Source organism: Andrographis paniculata, unplaced genomic scaffold, assembly GCF_009805555.1.
Source record: "Andrographis paniculata isolate CXL003 unplaced genomic scaffold, ASM980555v1 Contig30END, whole genome shotgun sequence".
Lineage (NCBI taxonomy): Eukaryota > Viridiplantae > Streptophyta > Magnoliopsida > Lamiales > Acanthaceae > Andrographis > Andrographis paniculata.
Genome location: NW_026137563.1, coordinates 2,953,811 through 2,979,968, shown reverse-complemented (window position 1 = coordinate 2,979,968; position 26,158 = coordinate 2,953,811). Strand labels below are relative to the sequence as shown.

At 37.7% G+C, this 26,158-nt stretch overlaps 6 protein-coding genes across 14 annotated transcripts; 3 read left to right on the top strand and 3 right to left on the bottom strand.

The window, feature by feature from the left end:
- The first annotated feature begins 605 nt into the window (after positions 1–605).
- On the top strand, positions 606–7,484 carry LOC127246274 (PH, RCC1 and FYVE domains-containing protein 1-like). Of its 2 annotated transcripts, XR_007837713.1 has the most exons (10): positions 606–1,302; positions 2,224–2,310; positions 2,686–2,775; positions 2,917–3,003; positions 3,096–3,215; positions 3,351–5,447; positions 5,536–5,682; positions 5,756–6,267; positions 6,347–6,581; positions 7,355–7,484. XR_007837713.1 is itself a non-coding variant. In XM_051267539.1 (9 exons), exons 1-9 carry the CDS (start codon positions 1,255–1,257, stop codon positions 6,462–6,464), a joined length of 3,306 nt encoding a protein of 1,101 aa, XP_051123496.1. In that variant the 5' UTR covers positions 606–1,254; the 3' UTR covers positions 6,465–6,739. The 2 variants fall into 2 exon arrangements, 1 of the variants encoding a protein (XP_051123496.1); XM_051267539.1 differs by lacking the exon at positions 7,355–7,484 and having other exon boundaries at positions 6,347–6,739.
- Positions 7,323–11,712, bottom strand: LOC127246275 (glycine-rich RNA-binding protein RZ1A-like). 4 transcript variants are annotated; one of them, XR_007837714.1, is made up of 5 exons: positions 11,581–11,682; positions 10,435–10,554; positions 9,300–9,840; positions 8,673–8,754; positions 7,323–7,469 (listed from the first exon to the last, which is right to left on the bottom strand). XR_007837714.1 is itself a non-coding variant. In XM_051267541.1 (4 exons), exons 2-3 carry the CDS (start codon positions 10,543–10,545, stop codon positions 9,307–9,309), a joined length of 645 nt encoding a protein of 214 aa, XP_051123498.1. In that variant the 5' UTR covers positions 10,546–10,554; positions 11,581–11,681; the 3' UTR covers positions 7,347–7,469; positions 9,300–9,306. The 4 variants fall into 4 exon arrangements, 3 of the variants coding, with proteins under 3 accessions (XP_051123498.1, XP_051123499.1, XP_051123497.1); XM_051267541.1 differs by lacking the exon at positions 8,673–8,754 and having other exon boundaries at positions 7,347–7,469; positions 11,581–11,681; XM_051267542.1 differs by lacking the exons at positions 7,323–7,469; positions 8,673–8,754 and adding an exon at positions 8,933–9,211 and having other exon boundaries at positions 11,581–11,681.
- A 2,440-nt stretch (positions 11,713–14,152) lies between these two features.
- On the top strand, positions 14,153–20,037 carry LOC127246790 (uncharacterized). 4 transcript variants are annotated; one of them, XR_007837770.1, is made up of 14 exons: positions 14,153–14,361; positions 14,469–14,534; positions 15,057–15,122; positions 15,188–15,263; positions 15,385–15,456; positions 15,671–15,762; positions 16,806–16,879; positions 17,102–17,186; positions 17,285–17,442; positions 17,602–17,644; positions 17,815–17,880; positions 18,108–18,185; positions 18,375–18,516; positions 19,137–20,037. XR_007837770.1 is itself a non-coding variant. In XM_051268352.1 (13 exons), exons 1-13 carry the CDS (start codon positions 14,263–14,265, stop codon positions 18,441–18,443), a joined length of 1,044 nt encoding a protein of 347 aa, XP_051124309.1. In that variant the 5' UTR covers positions 14,153–14,262; the 3' UTR covers positions 18,444–18,859. The 4 variants fall into 4 exon arrangements, 1 of the variants encoding a protein (XP_051124309.1); XR_007837771.1 differs by having other exon boundaries at positions 19,134–20,037; XR_007837772.1 differs by having other exon boundaries at positions 19,131–20,037.
- LOC127246791 (uclacyanin-3-like) lies at positions 18,900–19,949 on the bottom strand. 2 transcript variants are annotated; one of them, XM_051268354.1, is made up of 4 exons: positions 19,820–19,949; positions 19,606–19,727; positions 19,142–19,513; positions 18,900–19,045 (listed from the first exon to the last, which is right to left on the bottom strand). In XM_051268354.1, exons 1-4 carry the CDS (start codon positions 19,947–19,949, stop codon positions 18,977–18,979), a joined length of 693 nt encoding a protein of 230 aa, XP_051124311.1. In that variant the 3' UTR covers positions 18,900–18,976. The 2 variants fall into 2 exon arrangements, with proteins under 2 accessions (XP_051124311.1, XP_051124310.1); XM_051268353.1 differs by lacking the exon at positions 18,900–19,045 and having other exon boundaries at positions 19,052–19,513.
- A 1,294-nt stretch (positions 20,038–21,331) lies between the features above and the next one.
- On the top strand, positions 21,332–22,917 carry LOC127246738 (UPF0496 protein At1g20180-like). The gene is made up of 2 exons (XM_051268266.1): positions 21,332–21,579; positions 21,665–22,917. The coding sequence occupies exons 1-2, from the start codon at positions 21,543–21,545 to the stop codon at positions 22,813–22,815; spliced, it is 1,188 nt and encodes a 395-aa protein (XP_051124223.1). The 5' UTR covers positions 21,332–21,542; the 3' UTR covers positions 22,816–22,917.
- Positions 22,918–23,308: 391 nt separating this feature from the next.
- Positions 23,309–25,435, bottom strand: LOC127246575 (coumarin 8-geranyltransferase 1b, chloroplastic-like). The gene is made up of 8 exons (XM_051268019.1): positions 25,148–25,435; positions 24,933–25,019; positions 24,763–24,837; positions 24,584–24,667; positions 23,839–23,913; positions 23,631–23,726; positions 23,443–23,550; positions 23,309–23,350 (listed from the first exon to the last, which is right to left on the bottom strand). Exons 1-8 carry the CDS (start codon positions 25,433–25,435, stop codon positions 23,309–23,311), a joined length of 855 nt encoding a protein of 284 aa, XP_051123976.1.
- Between the last annotated feature and the right edge of the window lie 723 nt (positions 25,436–26,158).

Genomic DNA, 26,158 nt, shown 5'->3' with positions numbered 1-26,158 from the left:
AATGCGACAGATTCTGTGGATCGGATTGGATTCGATCGAAACATTTCTTCTTATAAATGAATTAACTGTGCGAAAGTCTCAAGAAAATAAAATGGAATTTGGTTATAGAAATAACCGAAGGTGACAACGTGGCAGGCAAGGTGCGCTAAGGCAGAGGGGAGGGCATTTTGGGTAATTCAGACATGTGGATGGTCCACTTGGACCAGCTTTTGTCCCACCCGACCCGACCACCTTCGCTCCGGTCGCTTCACTTGTCTCAACCCCCACCCCCACCCCCACATATTTATTTACTTAAGGCTAATTTAATTTAATTTGCTGTGTGCTGTTTAATAAATAATTGGTAAATAAATAATATGCTGCCAATTCGTGACTAGGTGGTGTTTAAAAATTTAAATCTGAAAAAGCAACACATCCATCTTATTTAATGTTACAGCGGTTGATTTTATTTAATTCTACCAAGTAGTAGTTCTATTTATTTGTTATTATTTTACAATAATTATTGCTAGTTATTGATGGGGTGCTTTATTAAATCGAGAGGATTAATTTATGCAGCGCAAATTTGAATGGTTTAGGGTGGGTGGAGGTGCACCCGACCGCACCGGATCATAGCTCTATGGCCTTGTTTTTCTGGCTGGCTGTCTCTCTCCTCTCTCTCTCAGGCAAAGTTTCGGAATTGCTGCCGCTGCTGCTTTTCCCCATCTTTGACTCCGTACTTTCTCTTCTCGTCTCTTCTCTTCTGCTAAGCCTTCATCATCGTCTCATTCTCCTCTTTTCCTCCATTAACTTCTTGAAATTAGCCAACATTTTTTGGTACAATTGACCATTTGGTTTTTAGTTTTTAATTTTGCTATCGGTTGCCGGAGCCGGTGGAAGGGCCGGGGGACGACTGGGGGTGGGGTTGTTCATACGACTGGGACGGGCTTTTGCGACGTCGGAGGACTGAGTCAACTGGGAGAACGGAGCTTTGTTTTGACTTGGGGACTTTGGCGGCAAAAGGTTAGCGTAGAATTCGGGAACCGATAGTTTTCCGGCTAGGTTTTTTCAGATCTGGAAAAGGGGGGAACCGCGGGTGTTTTTGGTGGGAAATTTGATTTTTGTTTTGGGGAATTTTGAACGGGAGGAGACGGAAGCTAGTTGGTGGTGTGAATGGTTGCTTGCGGCGGCAGAGGAAGCGGTGGCGCGTTGGCATGATAATGAGCGGAGTCGGATGGTGGCGGCGGTGGTGTTGGTGCGGTGGTGAGAGTTTCACATGGAATGGCAGATCTTGTTAGCTACGGGAATGCCGACCGTGACATCGAGCAGGTGTTCTTTCCCTTTTGATTTATGTATTTCGATGTAATGATCCGTTCCTATATAATATCATAGGTTATGATCGATGAAGGATCACATGTTTTTTAATTTGACCACGAAAGCCCAGATTTTTATGGATTCTATTTTGGGAATTGGTGGTTTTACATTAAAGGAAGAGAATTTTCTTGGCTGATGTTAAAACATTTACGTTAAAGCCTGTAAATTCTTCAAAAATTGCAAAATCCGAATTGGAGTGTGGATTTGGAAGTTGGATAAAATGCATCTGTAGTTCTTTCGGGGCGTGATCAGTCACTTTCATTATGTATCCATGATTGTCTAGTATAGTTCACTATCTAGCTGAGTGACTGTTAATTATTTCTAGAATGACCTGTAAATTCTTGAGAATAGGCTATTGGCCCTGAAGCTTTTGAATCTTCTTTGCTTGTTTTCTGCTGTTACACCTCTTACACAAAGAAAGCATAAAGAGCATATATATTTAAATTGGAAACAAAATTTGGATAGGAAATAATGGCCAGGTAGCCGACATGAAGACAATTACGAGGATACTAGAAGTTGAGTTTTGTTTTTAATGCCTACTATTTTGATTTTATCAGCTCATACTTCTTATTTGTTACTATAATTACTCCATACAATGCATGTTCTGGATAGGGCACTGGGCATCAGATCTCTTATGGGAGTAACATATGTTATTATTTGTAATGTCGTACATTCTTACAGCGAAGGAGTAGAGGAAATTTGGGGGGGAGAGGGTTCTTACAGTATTCTTTACTTCCAAGACCTTGCTATTACTGTGCAGATGTGTGTGGTTTTGCTTTAAGTGGTGATTGTAGTGTGCTGTTCATAAATATAATTGTGTCCTTAGTTTGGGAAAAAAATAACTTTCTGCAATTATACATTTTCGTATCTCTGCAGGCATTGATTGCTCTAAAGAAGGGAGCTCAACTACTGAAATATGGTCGTAAGGGGAAGCCAAAATTTTATCCATTTAGACTTTCTAGTGTAAGGGTCTCTCCTATAATATACAGTAATTGGTATTATGTTATTTCGACAGTGATATTTTACTCACAGATTTGGTAATATCATTCTTTCTTTTTCTTCTTCTGTTTTACCATCTTGGCATTCCAATTTCTGTTTTCAAATCATAATTTGCTTTCGTAAATTGTCTGAGAATTGATATAGTATTAGCTCATCATTAATGCAACAAATTAGGACAAATGTTTTATGTGTGAGAAATTCTATGCAATTGAATATAATTTAATTTAGGATTGAGTTGGTGGGGCAGAGTTGGTTTTAAGATTTGTCTACACTAATTATTTTAGACAATATATGTTTTCGTGTTAATTCTGTTAGGTGATGATGATTTCTTTACTACAGGATGAAACATCTTTAAGTTGGATTTCTAGTAGTGGTGAAAGAATTTTGAAATTAGCTTCGGTTCAAAGAATCATACCTGGACAAAGAACTGTAAGATTCTTCCAACTTTGTTCATTTAACTGATTTGCTTTATCATGCTGTTAACAAAAATCTTTCGTCGATTAAACATTGCACATCTGCTTCGCCTATCTTTCAATTCATTTTTACAATTGGTGCCGACCTATTGTCCAGGCTGTTTTCCAACGTTATCTGCGCCCTGAAAAAGAGTACTTATCCTTCTCTCTCATATATAACAACGGGAAAAGATCCCTTGACCTGGTGGGTGTCGACCAAAATTTCATTGTAATGATCTGCCCTCTATTTTGCTGTTTGATTGTAATTCATCTTTATATATTTCTTGTAAATACTAGATTTGCAAAGATAAAGTTGAGGCAGAAATCTGGATAGCTGGCCTCAAGGCATTAATTTCATCTGGACAAGCAGGGCGTTCAAAAATTGATGGGTGGAGCGATGGGGGTATCTATTTCGATGTAAGTTTCAGCCTCGAAAATCTCCTTGTTCATGCTCTCTCATGTTTATAAAGATGTTTATTATTTGGGATAATGCTCATTTTAGATGCTCCTAGCTTGATTAAATCTGATGATTTCTTGGCCGCATGATTCCAGAACAACAAAGATTTGACGTCCACTAGTCCAAGTAACAGTTCTGTGAGTGTTACCCGAGAAGTTAGCTCGCCTGACCCTTCTGTCAGTTCAAGCACAATCACGTCTCCAAAGAGCAATCGTGGTGAGAACTTGATATTCTCAGAAAGGTCACATGTGTCATTGGATCAAACAATGCAAGTGAAAGGATCAGGTTCAGATGCTTTTCGGGTTAGTGTATCTAGCGCCCCTAGTACTTCCAGCCACGGTTCTGCGCCAGACGATTGCGATGCATTAGGGGATGTGTATATTTGGGGTGAAGTTATTTGCGACAACATTGTCAAGGTTGGGCCGGAAAAGAACACAAGTTCCATCAGCGCAAGAACTGATGTTCTTCTACCCCGGCCGTTGGAATGCAATGTTGTTCTGGACGTGCATTATATAGCATGTGGGATCAAACATGCCGCCCTTGTCACGAGGCAGGGTGAGGTCTTCTGTTGGGGAGAAGAAGCTGGCGGACGGCTGGGCCATGGAATCGGGAAAGATGTCACTCAACCTTGCCTTGTGGAATCATTAAGTTTTTGTAGTGTCGATTTTGTTGCCTGTGGAGAGTTTCACACTTGTGCTGTCACAATGGCGGGTGAGCTTTACACATGGGGCGACGGAATGCACTATGCTGGGCTCTTGGGTCACGGCACTGACATCAGTCATTGGATACCAAAGAGAATTTCAGGTCCACTTGAGGGTCTTCAAGTTGCATCAGTAACCTGTGGCCCTTGGCATACTGCGTTGATAACGTCAATGGGACAGCTCTTTACCTTTGGAGATGGGACTTTTGGTGTTTTGGGCCATGGAAACCGAGAAAATGCTTTTTATCCGAGGGAGGTTGAATCGCTGTCGGGGCTGAGGACTGTAGCTGTTGCATGTGGAGTTTGGCATACTGCCGCTGTTGTTGAGGTGATCGTAACCCAATCCAGTGCTAGTTTTTCATCCGGAAAATTGTTCACTTGGGGAGATGGTGATAAAAATCGTCTCGGCCATGGCGACAAGGAACCTCGCCTAAAGCCCACATGTGTGCCTGCGCTTATCGATCACAATTTCCACAAGGTTGCCTGTGGACACAGCTTGACTGTCGGACTGACCACATCTGGTCGTGTTTTCACTATGGGAAGTACGGTATATGGTCAGCTTGGAAATCCCCGTTCTGATGGAAAGCTACCTTGCTTGGTGGAAGACAAGCTCCCCGCTGAATCTGTCGAGGAAATTTCTTGCGGCTCTTACCATGTTGCTGTGTTGACATCGAAGAATGAAGTGTACACGTGGGGCAAAGGAGCTAATGGAAGATTAGGCCACGGAGATATAGAGGATCGGAAAATGCCCACAGTAGTTGAAGCTTTAAAAGATCGACATGTTAAATCTATTGCCTGTGGTTCGAATTACACAGCTGCCATATGCCTTCACAAATGGGTTTCGGGCGCTGAGCAGTCTCAATGCTCGGCTTGTCGCCAAGCTTTTGGTTTTACAAGAAAGCGGCATAATTGTTACAACTGTGGACTAGTACACTGCCATGCTTGCAGTTCTAGGAAAGCACCTCGGGCAGCATTGGCGCCGAATCCCAGCAAACCCTACCGTGTATGTGACGCGTGTTTTGTGAAACTAAGTAAAGTGGCAGAAGCCGGAGCTAGCAACAGGAGGAATTCCGGGCCGAGGCTATCTGGTGAAAACAAGGACAGGTTGGACAAGGTTGATCTAAGGTTGGCCAAGTCGGCGCAGCTGTCTAACCTTGATTTAATCAAACAGCTAGATATCAAAGCAGCCAAACAAGGAAAGAAGGCCGATACATTTTCTTTTGGCCGCGCGTCGCAAGTTTCCCTGTCGCAGCTGAGAGATGCTGTTATGCCTTCTGGCGTCGAGGCGCGCCGAGCTGTTCCGAGGCCAGTTCTTGCACCCTCGAGTGTTAGTTCAAGATCTGTGTCGCCCTTCTCGAGAAAGCCAAGTCCACCGCGGTCTGCAACACCAGTCCCCACAACAGGAGGTCTTTCGTTCTCCAAAAGTGTTGCTGACAGCATAAAGAAGACGAACGAACTTCTGAATCAGGAAGTGCATCAGTTGCGGTTGCAGGTAGATCTCTATCTTCCTGCTGTTCGATATTTAAATTCTGAAGGAAATTTTTATATTTCTGAATACAATGATTGTCTACGCCGTTTAGGTTGAAAGCCTTAAGAACCGCTGCGAATTGCAAGAGCTGGAACTCCAACGATCGGCTAAAAAGGCTCAGGAAGCAGTGGCAGTAGCTGCAGACGAATCAGCTAAGTGTAAAGCTGCAAAAGAAGTTATAAAATCACTCACTGCGCAGGTAAACTTAGTTTTGCTTTTGTATGTCACTCACAGAGCGAACCTTGCTTATTTTTCTTGTATGAACATTCCAGCTTAAAGACATGGCTGAGAGATTGCCACCGGGGGCCTACGATGCTGAAAGTCTCAAGCTAGTTTACCTGCCGAATGGGTTGGAACCGAATGGCATTCACACCCTCAGTGAAAATGATGAAAGAATTTCGAAATCTGATGCTTACTCAGTCCCAGATTCTGCGATTTCAAAATTGCCTGCCGAAACAGCTGCTATTGATGAGAGTAGCTCGAATGCTCAGGGCATCAGTCTACCCACCTCTAATGGAGCAAATGATCATCAGGATGGAAGATTCTCTGATGGCAGAGGAGCTGCTCAGGTCTACAGAGGCAGTTTATCCGAAAGCCCCGACACAAAAGACTCCGGGCCATACCAGGACGGAGAAACTGGCGGATTGAAGCCAAAGAACTCTGTAGTTCCAGCAAACGCCAGCCACATTGAAGCTGAATGGATCGAACAATATGAGCCCGGTGTATATATTACGCTTGTAGCCCTTCGAGATGGAACCAGAGATCTCAAGCGCGTGCGATTCAGGTATTTTAGTTTCAAACGTTATCCTTCGATGCTATACTATACTGTAATAACACTAAATTTGTGCCATGATATTACGCAGCCGGAGAAGATTTGGGGAACACCAAGCGGAAACATGGTGGTCGGAGAATCGCGAGAAGGTTTATGAGAAATACAATGTCCGTGGATCGGACAAGTCATCGGTGTCCGGTCAGATCTGATGTGAAGAAACTAGCTCCATCTTCCTACATTGGGATTAGAATCAGGATATTGTATTAACACCTCCACCTGAGCCATATAATGAAGAAGGCAATACTTCATTTTTTTGTCCCATTATGGTACATCTTCTTGTTCTTCTTCTTCTCTATCTGTTAGTTATTCTCAGTTTAGTATTCTTGAAGAAAAGCTCAAGACTTGTTCAATCTACTGCCTGTTTTTTTAATATTTCTAGCATTATGTATGTATGTATGTATATAATAAACTCTCATTTATTCCATGCCAATCGTCCCTACCTTTAAATGATAGAGAAATGCATAAATTATATATATATATATATATATTATTATACAGTCCTCCAACACCTACCCTCATCTCCCTTCTTGGCTACCTTGCATTAAAAGTTCAGAAAACCATTAAAAAGAAAACAAGCAAGGAATATTGGGATGTATCAAAAGAATTCCAACATGTATATATGAACTTAATGAGAACCTCAGAGGAATATCTGACACTGAAATAAACATTTATACAGTTATACTTGCATATATATATATATATAAGTATGTATGAATGCATATGTATATTAAGTGTTTAGATAAGTGATTCTTGCTTGTAACACACAATTAACAGTCACAATGAAATCTGCCTAAGTGAATTCAGCAAATATGAAGAGCTGGTTTCTCTAACTATGGACAGACCTGATTCAAGAATAGTCACATTCACAGCTCGACGGTCACACACACACACACATACACTATCCTCTCCCGGTAACTATAATTAGCTGGGAGAGTTCTTCTCATGTATAGTATATAAATATATGTATATATATATGTGTGTGTATATGTTTCAGGGTGATCTTCCCCTGCTGTCCACACTGATGCCATTGTGTCTGCAGGAAGGGCCGCTAGGCGGAATCGGGACACCCTTGGGCAAAAACCCGAAGAAACCATTTGCAGTGGGATCATGCATCTGCGGTTTAATCATGACAACCTTTGCCTGCCTCGCCTCAACTGCAAGATGATCAGAAGGGAGGATGAATAAAAGGACTAGAACAATAAGTAATCTAGCCATCATGGAAGAAGGGAAGAAAGAAATAGAGTATGGAGAAATATATAGAAAAGGATTCTTGATTTTCTGCAGTTTGTAAGTAATATATAGAGAGTGTGTGTGTGTGTGTGTGTGTGTCAGACTCAGTTGAAGAATGTGGTTTTATTAGTTGATGTGTGAAATAAATGCTGGGGCACCATCACATATAATATATATATATAGATACACAGAAAACAGACAGAGACATGAGGAAAACTTGTGTCTGAAGTTTATGGAGGAAGGAAAGAACAGAAAGGAGAGGTGCAAGAGGAGGCATGGGATGGGGTATTGTCTCCAATGCCAATGCATTTTTGAGGTAATTTTTGAGAGTAACACACACACAGTGACGCCTGCTTGAGTAATGACAAATGATAATTCCTACATATCTGTAACTTTACTATTTCGAAATAGTTCTTCCATACTGTAGTTTAGTATGATTGTAGTATAGAGAAATGCCCAAATGGCAAAACATGCAACCAAAGTAAAGGAGGAACAAACAAAATGGAAAATGGGTAACATGCAAAATGGTGGAGGAATGCATATATCAAGAAAAAGGGAGGTGCAGATGTTGAATGGTTAGGTGGGGAAATAAATAGCCGACTACCACTACCACTACCAAAACCATATCTATATCTATATCTATATATAAAATAAAATAATCACAATGATAATAGATATCAATTTTGAAGTTTCAGGTTGTAGGCCTTCCTCTAAACAGTGCCAATATGACCTTAATTCAATGTTTATCTTCAAGTTATAAGTGAAATGTGAAGCTGCTTCTTTTTTTTTGTTTTTTCCCCTTCACTACCACAAAAGTATCTGTTCTTCAGCATTAACATTAATGGGACACAGTTATTTTTTACCTGGATAAATGCTGGTTTGTAGTTCTTGAGTCTTGAAATGTATTGGGTTTTCTTTATATATTTTTAAATTTCATCTGAGATCCATATTTACTACTATTATTCTCTTATTTTGTGCGTCTTCTCATGTAGTTTTCTATGTCCTTTTCTCACAACCAGTTCAAGTTTCACTTGGTGCTTTCTTGTAAAGTTGTTCCATTTCTAAGTTAGGGTATGAGATGTAATGTATAGTAAATGTCTTAACACTAAGCAAAGGATCATTTTTACCTCAAATTTACCACACACTTGGAAGCTTCTCAAAGAAAGAAAATTCTCAACCCTTTCAAGTAATTCTCCATCAAGAGATTAGCTGCCATTGTTACTCAAATTGGGTATTAGAAAGCAAATTAAAGGTGGCTAAAGAAACAATAACAAATCTGTTAGGTTTAAAGAAACTTATGTGTATGAAAACAACAAGTATTACATCCTACCAAAACAAATTTTAGTTTAAAGCTTTAGCAAAGTGAAAATTTGCAAGGCATCAAAGAGGCATGAAATTGAAATGAATGACAAGAAATATTCATAGCAAGTTCAAATGTCAATAAAATGAAAACTACAAAATAGCAACTAATTTAGAAATCAATGTCAGATACCGATATCAACAAAGCAAGAATCACTGGGAAGGCAAATCTCCAAACATTCAATAAACTGCCGAGGACCAAGAGCAAGACAAAAACCTCATTTTGATAAAAACAAGAGTACTTCAGCAGAATTGACATGAAAATGGGAAAGAATTGGATGGATGCCTTCCAAGCTTTCAATCATCCCTATAAAAACAGCACGTGCCAGAAGTTTTGATCAATCAGATATATAATATAAGTAGAGGACAGGATTCAGGATTGGCAAGATCACCACCTATCAATCATGAGCGACCTGTGGGACGATCATATGGGCCTGATCGATCACGACTATATTTATCACTCCCTGATCCACCACGACTGCCTGAATCTCTGCTGCTTCGGCTACTGTATTTATCACTACCACGATCAGGGCCATAGCGACTGCTGCCACCTCCACCACCGCCACCACCTCCGTATCTGTCATCCCTCCCGCCATATCTGCCTCCTCTAGAACCTTCTCCAGATGGGCATTCCCTTGCAAAATGTCCGGGCTTTCCACATTTGAAGCAATCCCCACCAGATCCACGCCCGCCACCACTATCATAGTTCCTACCTCTATCGCGATCACGATCACGACCCCGGTCACGGTCATGGTCTCTGTCCCCATCCCGGTCTCTACCAGATCCTTGGTTTGGTTGAGCTTTATCGACAGTAATAGATCGCCCATCCAAATCCATTCCATTCATCGCTTCCATTGCCTCTTCCATAGCTCTTTCTTCCTCAAACGAAACAAATCCAAAACCACGGGAGCGGCCAGAGAACTTGTCAACCACAACCTGACAAAAGAAAATGGTCAATTTTTAGACTTCATTCATAAACAATATGACTGTATTGTTAGGTGAGGTACTTTGTAGCAAACAAATTGAAAGATAAACCTCATGAAGCACCATGAATCCAGCTTAAACTGACCCAGCCATGCATATATCATTTAAAGAACATGTTCACTAGTCAGCCATATTTAATATTGGATCATCATAACCCTATAACTTGCTTTTTTCCTCCCTCTCCAAAAGTATATTTGATCAGAATATTTTTGCCATCAACCTCTAGAGTACAGACAATCCCATTTTCCTGCACCGAGAACTAAATGAAAACAAAACTTTTAAATAAATGAGTTACAAAGTATGTTGCAACAAAAAGGTTGCCCTATTCACATGATTTCCAATACTCACATATTATTTTGAATATATATTTAAAAATTCAGCATTTTGATATGTTTAAAAAATTAATAATAATTCTTTTCAAGCTAAAAGCTAGTATAGTGGGCTTAAGAAAAACTCAGACCAGCCTCATCTATTGTCTTATTGTAAAATGGACACAGGTATGTAGTAACAAGATAATTCATTGTAGAATTTTTTTTCAGTATAGACCTTTGCATCCACAAGATGACCAAACTTTTCAAATGCCTGCTTTAAACCTCTGTCTGATGTTGACCATGATAGATTTCCAATAAAGCAGCGATATTCAGCTGGTTCTGCCATTCCAAGGCTCTGCAAGAATAAAATCATTAAATGTGCCACCATAACATGACTTGAAACGAATAAAAGATTAGCCTAACAAAATAGCTTAAAACTGCTTCCAGTCCTTATGAACAAAGTCGAGTCAACAATCAGAGGATTTTGCCTCCTAAACCAAATTACAACAGAACATTCTGGCACCACCGTTTCTATCAGTTCAGTTCACAATGCCATCTCACTGTGAGCATATAAAAGCAATCAAGTATCCATATATAATTTCAAAAAGTATTAAGGACTTCAAGAATACTGCTGGATATATGAAATCATGAAGTTCTGTCCGCTTTCACGAAAGATGGTTACAATGTTGCAACCACAAGGACAAGCAACTGTATTTCAAGTCAAATTATCAAGCAATGGCAACTACAAAATTCAAATGATGTAACTCAAATGAAGTAATACAGCACTGCACTCGCAAACTATTTTTAGGTGTACAGGAAATAAATAATGGCATAATGGGATTTATCTCTCCTTTTCCAAATATCTAAACCACGTGTCAGTCTTCTAAATTAGTAGGATAGGGCAAGTAAAAGATATTTAAAGATACACATATGAAAAGTAGCCTCAGAATCGCAATTTCACCACATTAAATCCCACAAGGATTTCACTAATCAAGGGGATTAAAAAAAAGAAAAAAAAAAAAAAAAAAAAAAAAGAAGAGCAGCGATCGATTTAGCATGCCACTCATCAATAAATTCTACAATATACATAAAACTTGTCGCAAACCATCGCAATTAAGTTACAGGAACAAGGGAAATTACTCAAAACGATAAAAATCCCAATACAAAGCTCCAACCCAGAACCCTAGTACCAACAACCCAAAAGTGGAACGCGTGTTCAGATCCTCAAGTACATCATCGAACAAACAATTTTTTGCCTTTAAACGAACCGTACAATCAAACCACTATATTTTAATTTCGAAAAGCATAGGAGCACTCCAACAAGGAACAAACAAAACCATCGAAAAATATAGATTTCCCCACTCTGGAAGGACGGAAAAACCTGCTAGGCTAGGACGTTAGTGCCTGCTGAACTTGACACGGCGATATGGGCAGCTTCTGCTCGACGATTGAGATTTTAATTATGATGCCAAAACCCTAATTGCATGTATTATATGTTCACAGCGAATTCTTGCGAAATTACAGATATGCGCTTTAACTTTTATGTATTTTATACTTGTCCCCATTGACTCAATGATGGGCCATATGTTTGGACCGTATTAAGCCCAAATTTATTCTGGGCCAGAGCTCCTACTTGGGCCCATAAAGTTAACCTAACTAAAAAGAGCGAAAACCCAAGTCGACCAGACCATTCTAGGGATTTCACCGCTCCAATAATATATTTCTTGTGTGGTTTTTCACTCACCGGATTTTTCTTCGTCGGAAGGATTCACCGGCGCCCATTTTCCGAATGATATACACTATGCACACGCGTACACCGACTTGTTCATCGTGAGGTTTGAAGGCCTCGTAGGTTCTAAGGTCTTTCTAGAAATATATATGCTTATATACATATATTGTTTGTTCACCTCGTATGGAGTTTCTCGGTTTGTTTACTGCAATTTCTTGGTTATATGTGTTGATAACTCACAATGTCATGGTTTTATTGCGATACTTTGGATTAAAAGACTTAAAACCTTTTCGTTTGTCAAAATGATTTCTGTTTAATATTAAATATAAGGCATAGTTTGGTGCGGGCGTTTTATATTATTATGTTTTCGTAACACTAGTGTTTTATTTGTTTGATGCATTTACCAACTCAGGCGCATTGAATGTAGAAGTATCGCTACAAAAGGTGCATTCGTTTGATTTGCATGTTTTCCTCTTCTTGTGTCTAATGTGGAGGACTCTGACCCATGTAACATAGAAAGTTCACTGAACGCTTTATTTGCTGTATTTTGTTGTTTCAGTTTTTTATAACAACTGGTGTTTGGTGATTTTATTTTTTAACACAAAAAAAGTCCTACAACCATATCATCAAACTTGCTTTGGCTCTATAAATAACGTTTAATTATCTCTAGAGTAAAGGGATTTTGAGGTGCTTTGGAAAATATTAGAGTATTACTTATTTGCTTCAAAATACTTATGATTCATGTGGGAGTCAAGAAAATCCGGTGGTGTTTTTCATCATACATTCTTTATATTTACTACATCTGTATGAATTAATTCTGATCTTAACAGATGAGTAGTCATAGTTTAATTTCTCATTTAAGGCATTGTGAACAAATAAATATGTGGTAATTTTACACTGCCCGATGATGTTCAGGCACATGGTTATATGGTAGTTTGTGGCTCCAACTGAGCCCCCTTCACCATGGAACACGTTGTTGTTGTTGTTGTCATCGTCGTCGTCGCCGCCCTCGCCACCACCATTGTTGTCATTATCATGGTGGCTTCTGCTTCTGCTTCTGCTTCTGCTTCTTCTTCTTCTGCTGTTTTGCTAAAGAACAGTGGTAACTATTGATGGTGTGGGGCTGGCTTATTGGAGTGACTGAGTTGCCATAACCATGTCTGAGGGCATCCTTAATCACTTGTAGGTTTTAATCCTTTCTTTTTTTCCTGATTTTCATCTTTCCTGAATTCTTTTGTTCTTCATATTATGTTGAAGTCCCAACCATGGGAGCAATCTAACATTGTAATTGTAGATTGAATATGTTGTGGGAGATTTATACCAGAAGTTTCTTGTTGGATTTGTTAAAAGCAGGTTACTGTTCTGATTAATAGATCAGTAAGCTTTGATCTTCTGGAATTTTTAGACATGCCATTTTCTTGTTAAAATAAGAACACTGTAGTTGCATTATACTTTACCGAATCCTATGAAAAGGAGTATATTGAAAGTTGGCATGGCTGAAAGTTCATGTGCTACTTGCCACTTTAAGCCAAAGGTGGATCACAATATTAGGTTATGTTCACCACTACTAATGTTTTATTCCTGTTATAATTATAGTCAGTTTGAATAATTGTAACACATAACTTATTCAATTTTTGTTTGTTCTAAATAATTTCTCGGACTGCTGTGTTTCTTTGAGTTTAAAGATTTTGTTTTTGAATAATATCCAGAATAGGAGTTTTGATTTAATATTTTGTAGTAAGTAAAATTTTTATATATATTGAGCTAGCTAGCCTCAAAGAAAGAAATGGCTAAAGATACATTCCAAAAAAATTAATGTGTTACACACTTTTTAATTTAGTTTTATAGTAAAACACAAAAAAAAACAAACACACTAACAGTGGGTTCGCTAAAATTTTCCTTTTTTTATAGTATATTTTTTATACATATTATAAAATTATTAACATAATATATAATATATATTTTATTTAATTATAAAAAATAACGATTTAATACAAAATATTTATTTTTAGAATTTAAATAATAATTTTAAAAAAAAAAATTAATGAAATAACACATATTAAAAGATATCATATTTAACATCTATTCTTAATTAAATTAGTAATTTAAATTATTACTTTTTTAAAATACTCAAATTTCACAAATTCCTTTTTCTTATCATTATTTTTTTTTTATTTTTTATTTTTTATTTTTTTTAACTAAGCTTAAAGGTGATAAATTTAACGGCACTGTATCTCCTTCCATATTTGGAACGGCGGCATAAGTCGCGGAATCCCCCGTCTCCGCCGCCTACGACTCCTTGCCTGGCGAGCTTGAATTTTTCTGACGCTAAAGATGTTGAATGCGAAGAGCTTGAATAAGGCAGTAGTTCCTAAATCCCTCATCCCTCACCCTTCTCCGGCCAGCGTTCAGTCTACCCGTCTCGCCGTCACTGTATACTTTCCCCCCTCTCTCTCTCTGCTATTTCTTTCTCTCTATGTTCTCCGAAAGAGGTTTATATTTGTATTTGAGTTCAAGATTCTTAAATTTGATTTCTTCAGGTAGATGGGGTCGCCTCAAGTTGCTGGGTTTACATTGCTTCGGGTCCCAACATATACAAACTCCGAGTATGCACCCATTAAAAGCGATAATTACTGCATGTGAATCCATGGGTTTCTTTGAACAGAATTGGATGGCATGCTTTTTCTTATGTTTAGGTGATTAGATGGTAGTTATTAGTTTTCTTGTTTAATTTCTTTTTCTTTTCATATATATCCCACCTTTTTTCTTTGCTGTCTAGCCTATTTCAAACAAGTTTGATATTATGGCGTTCGTTACCTTTCCGGAAAGTTTTAGTGTTTGTTAATCCGAATGCAAGATTTGTTCATATATGTTATTCGGTTCAATTATGTATGCAATTTTTTCTTGAAGCTTTGTGCGATATCAAGTCCGGTTTAGTATGGAAAATAAATTACTTGATCAGCATTTATGATAATGCGCAGTGTCACCTCATGTTGCAATCATCATGGTGTTCTATAATTTCGGCCAGTACTTGATAACAGAAAATACCAAAATGTTCAAATTCCCGGATGTTTAGGGTTCAAAATTAGATTCAACCAAGGCTTAACATCTATCTTTTATATTCTTAGATTTCAATGGAGGATTCATTTGTTGGTCAAGGAAAAGAGAGCCTTCTAATCCCTGAGCAAACCCAAGTAAGCTTCGTCACGAAGTAAGTGATTTACTAGTGTTAAGCTGATTGGCTAACGTCTTAATGAAGGTCTTGGATTCGTCAATGGTTAACCGCTGCCCTCACCGTTCAGAAATTCAAAGTATTGTGCTAGCTGAAACTCAAAGTGAGACTATGTTTTTGGATAAACCCATTCATTATTGTGTTGGTACCCATGCTTAATGACTTTTGAGATGCAAGTTTTCTATGTTGGTGTGATAGTGATATACAATTTGCTACTTCCGCAGGGATGGATTGCTCAGTCTTGGGGAGCGTGGACTCTTATGGTCACCTTATAGTTTCCAAACTCGATAATAGTGGTATTAAATTTGATTATATATCTTTCTCGTTGCTCTCTTTCTCCTAGGCTTCAGGTTCTGAATATGCATTTTGTGTAAATCAGTAGAAGTTCAGCGGACTAAAATAGTTTGTGCTAGCATAGTCTATCCGCAAATGACAATAAGGAAATTTAATTTCATGAAGGCTTTTTTCCCTTCTGGGATTAAAAGAATGCATCTGTTTTCCAACATGTAGATGGGTTTACATATTCAGTGTCTCCACGGGATTATAATGTTGGAGAAGGCAGTTGGGCTGGTCTTTGCTTTAACCCCAATCAATTGTTCATGGTATGTGTTTCCATTTCTTGATCGCCGTATCTTTGATACTCAATACACCATATCATGCTCTATCAAAAAAAAAAAATCTTTCCTGTCCAAAATAAAAAAATAAAAACCTTGTTGGTTAGTGTAAATTTCTATTTTAATTCATTATATATTTTATTTATGTTGATGGTCTCCTAGATCATTTATTTGGATTGTATTTTGTAAGGTGATTTTGAATTTTTGATGTGATGCCTTGATTCGGAGTTGATGCTTATTTGCGGTAATACTATTGAATTAAATATATCTTATTTGTGTACGATTTGTATCTCAGAGACCTGGTAGGAAAAATTGACCATTCAGGCATGTCCTTTTTCTAATTAAGTGAAAATTTTATTCAGCAACTCTGTTCCAATCCAACATGGCTGTTTGGGATCACGAGAATTGGCTTAGACAGTTTTAGTTCCAGAGCTGATTATCTGCAAGATAACCATTATTCCTACTTCTATTCGCATTTCAATGTTTGATAAAAATTTTTAATGAAATGGTAGGAATCCTTTCCATTTCTGAAAGGATCTAGGTCAAAAATCATGATTCCTATTTTGTTCACATTTCAATCTTTATATCAATTTTTTAGTAGGAGTGGTTGGAATCAGTGTTCTGAAAAAGAAGGGAATGGTCATTGAAACTGGAGCTGTTTGTGAACAACTCGTTTTGCTTGCAACCTTATCACTAACTATTGAATGCTTCTATACCCACGGACATAATGAGGTTGTGCACTTGTATCTTCCAGCAAAGGTAGTTACTAGATGAGTAATTGACACTCCTGTTTTACTCGTGTTTCCAATCCTATGCACCTTAAGAGAATTTCATTTAATGTTCTATGCGTGTTGAGTGTTCGTAAGAGCATATTCACTTGCATTAGGTGCATATTCACTCAGTGTTCAATGGTGTGTTCACTGTCAACTGATATATATATATTTTCTCCACACACTCTAGGATTCTTTTGTTAGACATATAAGGACTTCTGTTAGACATATAAGGACTGATTGTATCTGCCTTTTGTTTAGGCAGCTGTGGCACGCAGCTTCAGCAAGAGCATTGATATTTATGACCAAGATATTCATCTCCGCAGTTTACGCACGTAAGTGTCATGTATAATTTTTATCCTTCCAGCTGCCACAAACTTCATTAATCTGTATATGTATTTGTAATTTATTTTGTATATTCTGTTAATTGAGAACTGCCAGCTAGTGAGCTTAAACAATGCAAAATAAAACTGTGATGAAGTTATTTACTTTTAAATTTTCAAGTGAAACATTAATGTTCAATTTTTACTGTCACTTATAAAATAGCCCTGCTGCAGGCTGTGGTATCCATCTTCGTTGATATTTATGAACAATGTTAGTGATAGTGGAAGTTCAATGTTAGCTGTTGCAGAAGGTTCCCAGGTAGGTAAAATTGATTCCTTTCTTAGTAGAATTATCATAATGAAAGATTTCCTATTTTTGAGGTAGATTTACCAATTTCATCTTATTATCTGCTGCAGCTAAGTATATGGGATTTACGAACCAATGAAAATGGAGGTTGTGTTCGTAGAATTATGGGATCTGTTGGAGACATTATGTATGCAGTCAGTGCATCTTCATCTGGTATTGTTGCTACTGGTGGGGCTGACCGAACCATCACGTTCTATGATCCACGGAGGTTGGTAGAATGTCCCACTTGAGAAGTTGACCATACTATAGTTCACCCTTGCTGGTTTATATCCAATTCCCATACTTCTTCTTTGTTTGGGTTAAAAAGAAAAGAAACCCTAAATTTTAGACTGCTTTTCTGCTAATTTTATATAATAAATGTGAACAGATGGTCTGCTCTATCAAGGTGGATGAACTGCTCAAAATATGAGGTTTGTTGAGAATATGTTATTTGATGGAATGGTTGTCTTTAATTGCACTGTTTTACTTTATTTGATTTTATTTTGCTTGCTCAAATTTGAAGGTATTTGACAGTTCTTTGTTCCTCTATCCTGCTTAGATCATCATTATCCATGTTAACACTCCGTTTGGCAAACTGCAGATAGCTGGGCTTACCTTTTCATCTGTTGACCCCAATTACATTTATGTGCAAGGAGTTGACTATGAGGTGATTGGCTTTTCGATAGATCTGTATTGTGCTAAGCATAGATTTTAAAATAAAGGATTTTGCTATAAAAATGAAATATATGTATTTTCATGGTATATTAATCCTCATTAGCTGATTCACTAGAATCTTAAAATCAAGGGTCACTGTTTGGACAAATGATTTTACTAAGGAATTTCAGCACATTACCGCAGTAAAAAATGTACATTGATGTTCAAAGATATATGCAGGTTCTATGTGGACAGTGGAGAGAAAGTAAGGAGGCATTTGCATTTAGGGGGGATTCTAATTGGCTTGGATTTAGCAAGGTTATCTCTCTTATCCACTTTGAAACAGACTTAAGCTTTTTATCATGGATGCATGATATCTTTCTTCATTTCTCTAGCTTCTGCTGCTTTAACCTTTCATGGCTTCTTTGGCACTAATCCTAGTTTGAAGTCCATTCACTGCTTATTGCAGTTCCTTCAATGTTAACACTCATTCATTCATTCCTGCAGTGCTCCAACAGGGATGTTTTAGCTGGTTGGTGTGACTCGGGTAGCATATTTGTTGCTGATGTTTCGTAGAAGACTTGTTCAAATTGGTCACATTAGAAAATCAGAGGTGCATTGCCCAAAAGAACCATCAAAGTCCAGGATGGTATCAATCATTTGCATGGCCTTTAAAATTTATTTATTTTTCCCACCCAAGCTCAACAAATGCTGATATTTTGGTCAAGAAACATATAATTAGATTGCTAAAGAGCAAGTAATGGCTGCCCTTTGAATTGAATTGGTCATAGGTTATTGGTTAGGGTGTGCATCAAGGCCAGATGTCATATGTTTTCCCTTCATTCTTACAGAGGGGTTGAAGGTAACATTTAAATAATGTCGAATTTGAGAAATGGGTGTTTATGTGTGTGTTGAACAAAGTATGAGAATTTGTGATATTGAAACTAAATAGTTGAACAAAATAATAGTCTAGTTCTTGATCCTTTTGGTTAGATTTGCATTCTACATTCCAAACAAAGAGTAGGCACAAAAGCAGAGCACAACTACTACACATGGTGTCATCAATAGGCTACCCCTAAGGTCACTAGAAAGTTCCAAGAAATCTCTATCTAGACCACAGCCAGTAGTAGCAAATTTACACAGCTCAAAGCTCTGAGAGCTGCAGAAAACTCCACCACCTGCATCACACACAACAAAATATCCTAATTACAAAATATTGCCCCATGATTGTTGTCTCTTACGTGTTTTATTCCAATTTGCAAGTAGCAGAGTACCTGTTGGGAATGGCAATGGCCAGAAGTAGGCAAAGGTCGAATTGTGGCAGTGTCAACCTCACCGGTGGGCAGAGGAACTGCAGGATTGCTGGTGATGATTGGGATGTTATAAGGGGGGCCCATAGGGCTTATGGCTGTGGTAATGGACAAAGCAGGCGCAGGGCTTGGAGGGGGGCCTTCTCTGGACGACGGCTGAGCTGGGGAAGAAATGGCTATGGCACCGGATGCAGGATGTGTCCCGGGCGGCGGAGGAAGGCCGCCGTCCGGCGGGTTCTGGGAAACCTTGAAGGCAAACTTGTGGCCTTGCAGACATTCTTCGTTTGAGCCATTTTGGAAGGAAAAATAGAAGAATCCAGGGCGTGAAGAGTGCCACTTGATCATTGATCAGAGTCAGTACGAGGGAAAGGAATTCGTACAATATATATGATTCATTTCATGACAGGAGATTTCAAGGAGTGACTCACAGTGTAAGAAGTAGTGGATTTGGGGTCTCTCAAGAGAGTGGCTTGAGTGAAGTTGCAGAGAGTGAAGGCTTCCTGGCTCTTGAAAATGTAGAGGCTGTAGTGACGATACTTGTGCTGGAAAACTGAATGAACACCATCAACAGCAGCAAACATTATCATTACTTGAAATCAAAATCCTGTTTTGTAGTGATGGACAGTCGAGGAATGGACTTACTGACAGAGTCTCCTATTAGGAGGTGAGTGCTCTTTAATTCTGAAACTCCATCAACCACCATTGTTGCAGACTGGGAATATTGAAAGAGGAGAGGAGCCACAAGAAATAAGAGAAGTAAGTTATGTCCCATGTATCTATCTATCTACCAATCTGGTTGTCTTTGTTTCTGATTCTGTCTGAGTATTCTTGTTGGGGAAGAAGACAGTGATTTGCACATATATGCATATACAGCAGGGTTTTTAGACTTTATTAAATGAAACGAGGCATGAAAGTTTGTCCAAGAACAAGTGTCAGACAGTGTGCTTGGTTCTACAAAGGACAAGTTTGAATGGGTTTAGGACATGGGACAGTGTGCCCTTTTGACAGTTTCTTTTTTCACAGCACAAAGTGAAATGAAAGACGAGTCAAGTGGTGCTGATAATGATGAAGATGGGCACTATTATTCTTAAATGATCATAACCTTGGCCCACCATTTCCATTATAATTAGATTGTCTTTAGTTAAAAGGCCAGTAATGGTGTGGTTTCAAAGAGAGCTATTGGGCTTTGGTATCAGGCCCAATAAGAACAGAAAGGTGAAGCCCAGTATCTATGAAGCCCATATAAAGCAAGTTCAGTTCACACTGAAGAGAGTCTCAGTTTCCCATCAGCAAAAGAAACGTGAAGTGTGTCATTAATTGAGATATCATGGCACGAAACAAAATATCTTCCAGAAGAAACCATGATTACTATTCCCAAAATAGAAGCGGCGGCGCGCCGCGGCCACGCCACGTGTCGGACTCACGTGATTGGTCCGCGTCTTGTATCATCAATATCCCTTTAATCTGTTAAATAAATCAAGAAAGTTTGTTAAGACAAGGGAAGGGATCTTCTCGTTCAAGAAAATGGTCTGTCTACAGCCATACATTCAATTCAACAATTACATCATTAAAAATATGCATACAAATACAAGACAAATGTCTTGGGGATGGCCATAAACAATGAATTAATTACATCACACACACTGCATCTTTCATCACTTCAAGATTCAATACTTATCTTGTGTTGGATACTTCTAAAGTCTACAAGTGTATGATAATTAGGCAGGCAATTATTAGAGGCCAGCAATAATAACCTAAATCAATTAATTAATAATAATAATTATTAATATGATGAGGCCTCTGCCTCTACGCATGAATGTTGTGTTTGTTGGCTTGAAAGGAAAATATTAATTGGGGTGAGGGTTTCTTGCATGCATGTACATTTGCCACGTGGGATTAGACCCCAATTTTGTGGCCATGAAATTGCCAGCTGATGACTGAGACCACCAAATTAAAAATTGAAAACGTATTCCAACACATATTTCCAACAATACCTAAATTTAGGCCATACATTAGTAAGTATCATAAGATAGATATACATATACATGTATTTGTCTTCATTCTCGCAAATACCTTCCATATATATATCTTGCCCATATCCATTTCATCATCATATTTATATATAAAGGAAATAAATCTAAAGAAGACGTGGACTACAAACCTCTAACTGCATGCCCTTTTAATTAGCTACGCGTTCTATCATTGGCCCATTGCATAGATAAATACATACATACATACATATATATATATACACACACACACACATTGACTGATTGTCTTTGTACTAATTGGGCAAACTAAGCACTGCTGTACTTCTTGTTTTATTCTTACTTACATCCATAAGTACATTTTACACACATTCAAGATGTGGGCATCTTTCAGAAAATCAACCAAGAAAGAAGGTACGTCCAAATATATATCTATATATCGATCATTAGGCTAATTATATATGTAGTTCTAATCCGATCCAGTTTTGTCTTGATTTAGATAATATGCAGCAACCATGTTGTCCGAGCCACGAGGGCACCACTGTCAACGACGAATATCTTTCTGCAATCAGGACAAAGTCCTTCGCCGATTTCTTCTTCAAAGTTCAGGTCATGGTTAAAAACCCTCCTTCTTCATCTTCATCAAAAACAAAACATTCGAGAAAAGTGTCGGCAGAAAACCTTCTCCTAAACCCGGCCCAAGAAACCGTCGCGTCGCTGCTCGAATCGTCGCCAGTTTTCAACAGAAAATATTCCGACAACATCGATCTCAAATCACTCCTCGCCAATTACTTCGACATCAGCGCGCAGGCCTCCAATTTCTGCAGCCGATTGCTCAACACCCTCACCGGAATCCAATCCGACTACACTCTCATCCATCAGCTCATCGCCGCCGCCGATCAGAGAGGCGGCGCCCTCGCGGAGATTCAGTCCCGCGTGATCCTCAACAACCCTTCATTCTCCAATCAAGAATTTAATCGAATCCGAGAAAACCACTCCTCAATTCTGCAGAATCTTAGGTGGAAGAGGAAAAGGATCGGCCGGAAAATTAAGCTGATAAAATTCTTCAAAAAGGCCTCCGGCGTGTGCATCGCAGCCGCCTGCGGCGTTCTGGCGGCGGCGGCTGTCTTCCTCGCTATTCACACTCTTACAGCCCTGGTAGTGGGTCCCGCACTCCTCGTCATCCCCATAGCTCCATTGAAGAGAAAAGTTTCTAAACGTCTTCGAATTTCGTCGAAATATGGATTCCTGAGGAAAGTAGTTAAGCAGCTGGACGTGGCGGCGAAGGGGGCGTACATTTTGAACAGAGATTTCGACATGATGGGTCGATTGGTGAGCCGTCTACAGGACGAGGTCGAGCATAATAAGGCATTGATTAGGTTTTGTTTGTCGAGGTCGAGATCGAGATCGTCGTCAATGGTGTTGCATGATCAGGAGGAGAATTCTAGGGTTTGCTGCACGCAGCAGATGTTGAAGGAGATGAACAAATGCGAATTAGGGTTGAGGAAACAAGTGGAGGAGCTTGAAGAACATGTTTATCTGTGCCTTGTTACCATCAATCGAGCTAGGGCTCTTGTCGTCCAAGAAATTTGTAAGGACGACGACGACGACGATCATGGTCGTTCTTTTCCGTGTCCATCTCAGAATTAATTAATTAATTAATCCGATGTACTTAGTTACACTTGTTTGTCCCATTCGTTTGTTAATACATACATCATTCCAACATTATTGATCATTTGATCATATTTATAGTTCAACAATTTTATTATATATGGTCATTCTTTACATAAAAGTTTAAAATTTTTTATAGTTATGAAAAATTTCAAAAATGATAAAAAAATAATAATTATTATTAGCCAATGAAAACCTACAAATATATGTATAGACTACAAACGCATTATTAAGGCAGCTATAAATTAATTAGTACTAGGTAGGAATTGCAAGTTGAAGGTAGGCTGAATTAATTGTCTTGACATGCCTAACTTCTTGATACGCGATTATTGAGAATTTTTAAATTTAAATATGCTAATCTATAATTATAATAATAATAATTAATAAGATCTTTCTACATCGAAACATCAGTTGATAAATTCATACAAAAATTTTGTGATCGTCCGATGAGAAAGTTCCGAAGAAAAAGACCTTATCGGATAAATGGGATGAGAAAATATTCGGCATACTTTAGCTGCAACCACAAGAACACACACACATATATGTTAATGAATTATTGCACTCTAAATTACTTCCTCAGAAATATATAGCTGATTCTGAACTTGCCTTCCAAACAAACATGTAAAAATCGAGGCCGGATCGACTACTGGATGACATATCAGTTGTTACGCCTCGATGCATAACAATGCTCGCAATTACAAAATGCCCCATAACCTATAGTATGTAACAATATGTTATTAGATCATATAACTAATTTATTACCATGTAGATATATAATTGGGTCAAAATCTTACCATGACAAACTTGCTTAAAAAATTCGACAAAGAAGCTCCGGTCCCAATTGCAGCTCCATAAATCATCATAAGTGTGCTTATACAAATCCAAAACACCTTCCAAAATGAATTAGAAAATTTTAAAAAATGGTGATCAATAATATGTTTGAAAAAAAAAAAAAAAATGTCTTAATTAATGATACATATACAGTATTGTAGTAATACTAACTTTTTGTTGTCCGAGCTTGACAGCCAAGAGTGCATCAAGGCCAAATTGTTTGTCACCTTCAATATCAGATAAGTCCTGTTTTGTAGAATTAATACAAAAGAATTATAAATTATAGGCGAAACAAATTATATAAATACGTTCATTCGAACATGTGATTATTGTTTTAACCTTGGATAAGGCGACGACGATGGAGAAGATTGAAGAAAAACATGAAGCAAATATCAAAGATCTTGTGAACAATATTGATCCCCCCAACACATATTTCTACACTCACAAATATAATTAATCCAATTAGTTCGAGCTTTAAATAAAACTTTTTTTAAAAAAAATATATAAATAATCCCACCTGGATATGAATGAAAGTAGCAAATGGAATTGCGATTCCTCTACCGAAAACAACACATAGCGCGGCGAGGGTTGAACTTCTTTTCCACCTCATGAATGGTAGCTAAAATAAATGTGACACACACTTTTGAGGAGTTTATAAAAATTTTATTGCAATATGTATGTATTTATTTATTTATAAATGTATCTTACATTTGTCGAATAGAAGGTCGCAAGTAGACACAATACAAGATTGCAATAGAGCAATGGAGGCGATCGAAACATTATAGCCGTTAAAATCGACTGATGAGACAAGGTGAATTAATTAATTCCATGTCAGAGGAAATTAATATGCAATCAAGACATCATGTGGTAGTAAATCCAAAATTAATTTGATAAATTGTTTGTTTGTTATATATACCAATAGACAAGAAATAGAGGTTATTGCAATCCCAGCTTCCCTGGAAACAATTCCTGAAGCCATAGGAAGATAGGGCTTGTTCACCTGCAGATTATATATAAATTATTAAATTAAAATACATTTGTACAAGAGTTAGAAATTAAATTCTCAATCTTTTTTTAATTAATTAAATCATGCACCTTGTCTATTTCAACGTCATATATTTGGTTAATTCCATTGGCATAAAGCTGTACCAGAAAAAGAGAAATATTTGCCTGCATAAAACAACAAGGTCAATCGTCTATGATTAATTCTTTTATGCACTATTATTCATTAAAAATACTAGTATAATTTTTTTATTTTTTTTAACCTGCAACAGGCCAAGGAGAAACATGGGAGCCATGGCTTCGGACAAAGACCTCAAAGGTAAAAGTGAAATTGAAGTTACACTAACAACCTGAAATAAAATAAAATTAAAAAAATTCAATACAATATTATTTATCCATCTGAAATCAAATCAAACATAGAGAAAATATATATATATATATATATCTGTATAGACTCAATGAGAAACTAAGAACTTACATTTCCAATGACAGTGTAGGGACGTGTTAACTCAATGAGAGCATATATTATCTCTTTAAGCTGTCCAGTTTGGGTCATGTCTGAAGAAGTCATCAGATTTTTGTGATCAGTTATTGAATTCCTCCTGCTGACGATGATCATCGACGAAGACGACTCCTTTCTGGTAATTGGTCTCAAACTGATCAAATAACCATTTCTATTATTACTTTTTGAGTAGTTATCAGAAGCTCTTATCCATTTAACCTGTCTTTCACCATTACCATTACCAGCTTGCCAAGGAGATTGCATCTTATAACCTGCGCGCAGCTCACAAATGTGTATATATATATATTTTAAAAAATAAAAATAAAATTGATGAATTTGTTGTAATTATACATAGTGATGGAATTAGGATGATGATGATGATACCTTTCCTTTGCAGGTAATGATAATGTGTCAATGAGATGTTCATTGCTAGCTCACCTTAATTTTCTCTGCCAGCCAATACACACACATATTAGTATATATATATATATATACACACACACACACATTGGAACAAGTTGAAATATAACATACTCTACCCTAAATTCCAGTTGGACTAATTATAAAAGTAATTAATTTAGGGTTTTAGTAGATTACAAAAATAATTATAATAATAATATAAGGCTTACATCAAAAGTTTATATTAATATAAAATTTTAAATATTATTCAAACTATTTAAAATGCTTAGGCACCGTTTATTTTGACTTTATATAATTTTATGTTTTGTATTTGAATAGTAATCCGCATTTATGTGTTTTTTAGGCTTAGTCAAACTTCCTAAGATCCTACGCCCTACTTCGTGCAACATTCTACGCAATTGGGCATTTATTGAATTGTAATTAAGGTTTAAAACTCTTATAATAAATATTTAACCAAAAAAAGGTAATGGACTGACCTGGCCCAGTTGGACTCTGGCTTGATGCCTTATATTCAGTTGGGCTCAGCCCAATATGCCTACAACATTCGGCCCAGGCTCACTCTTTTAA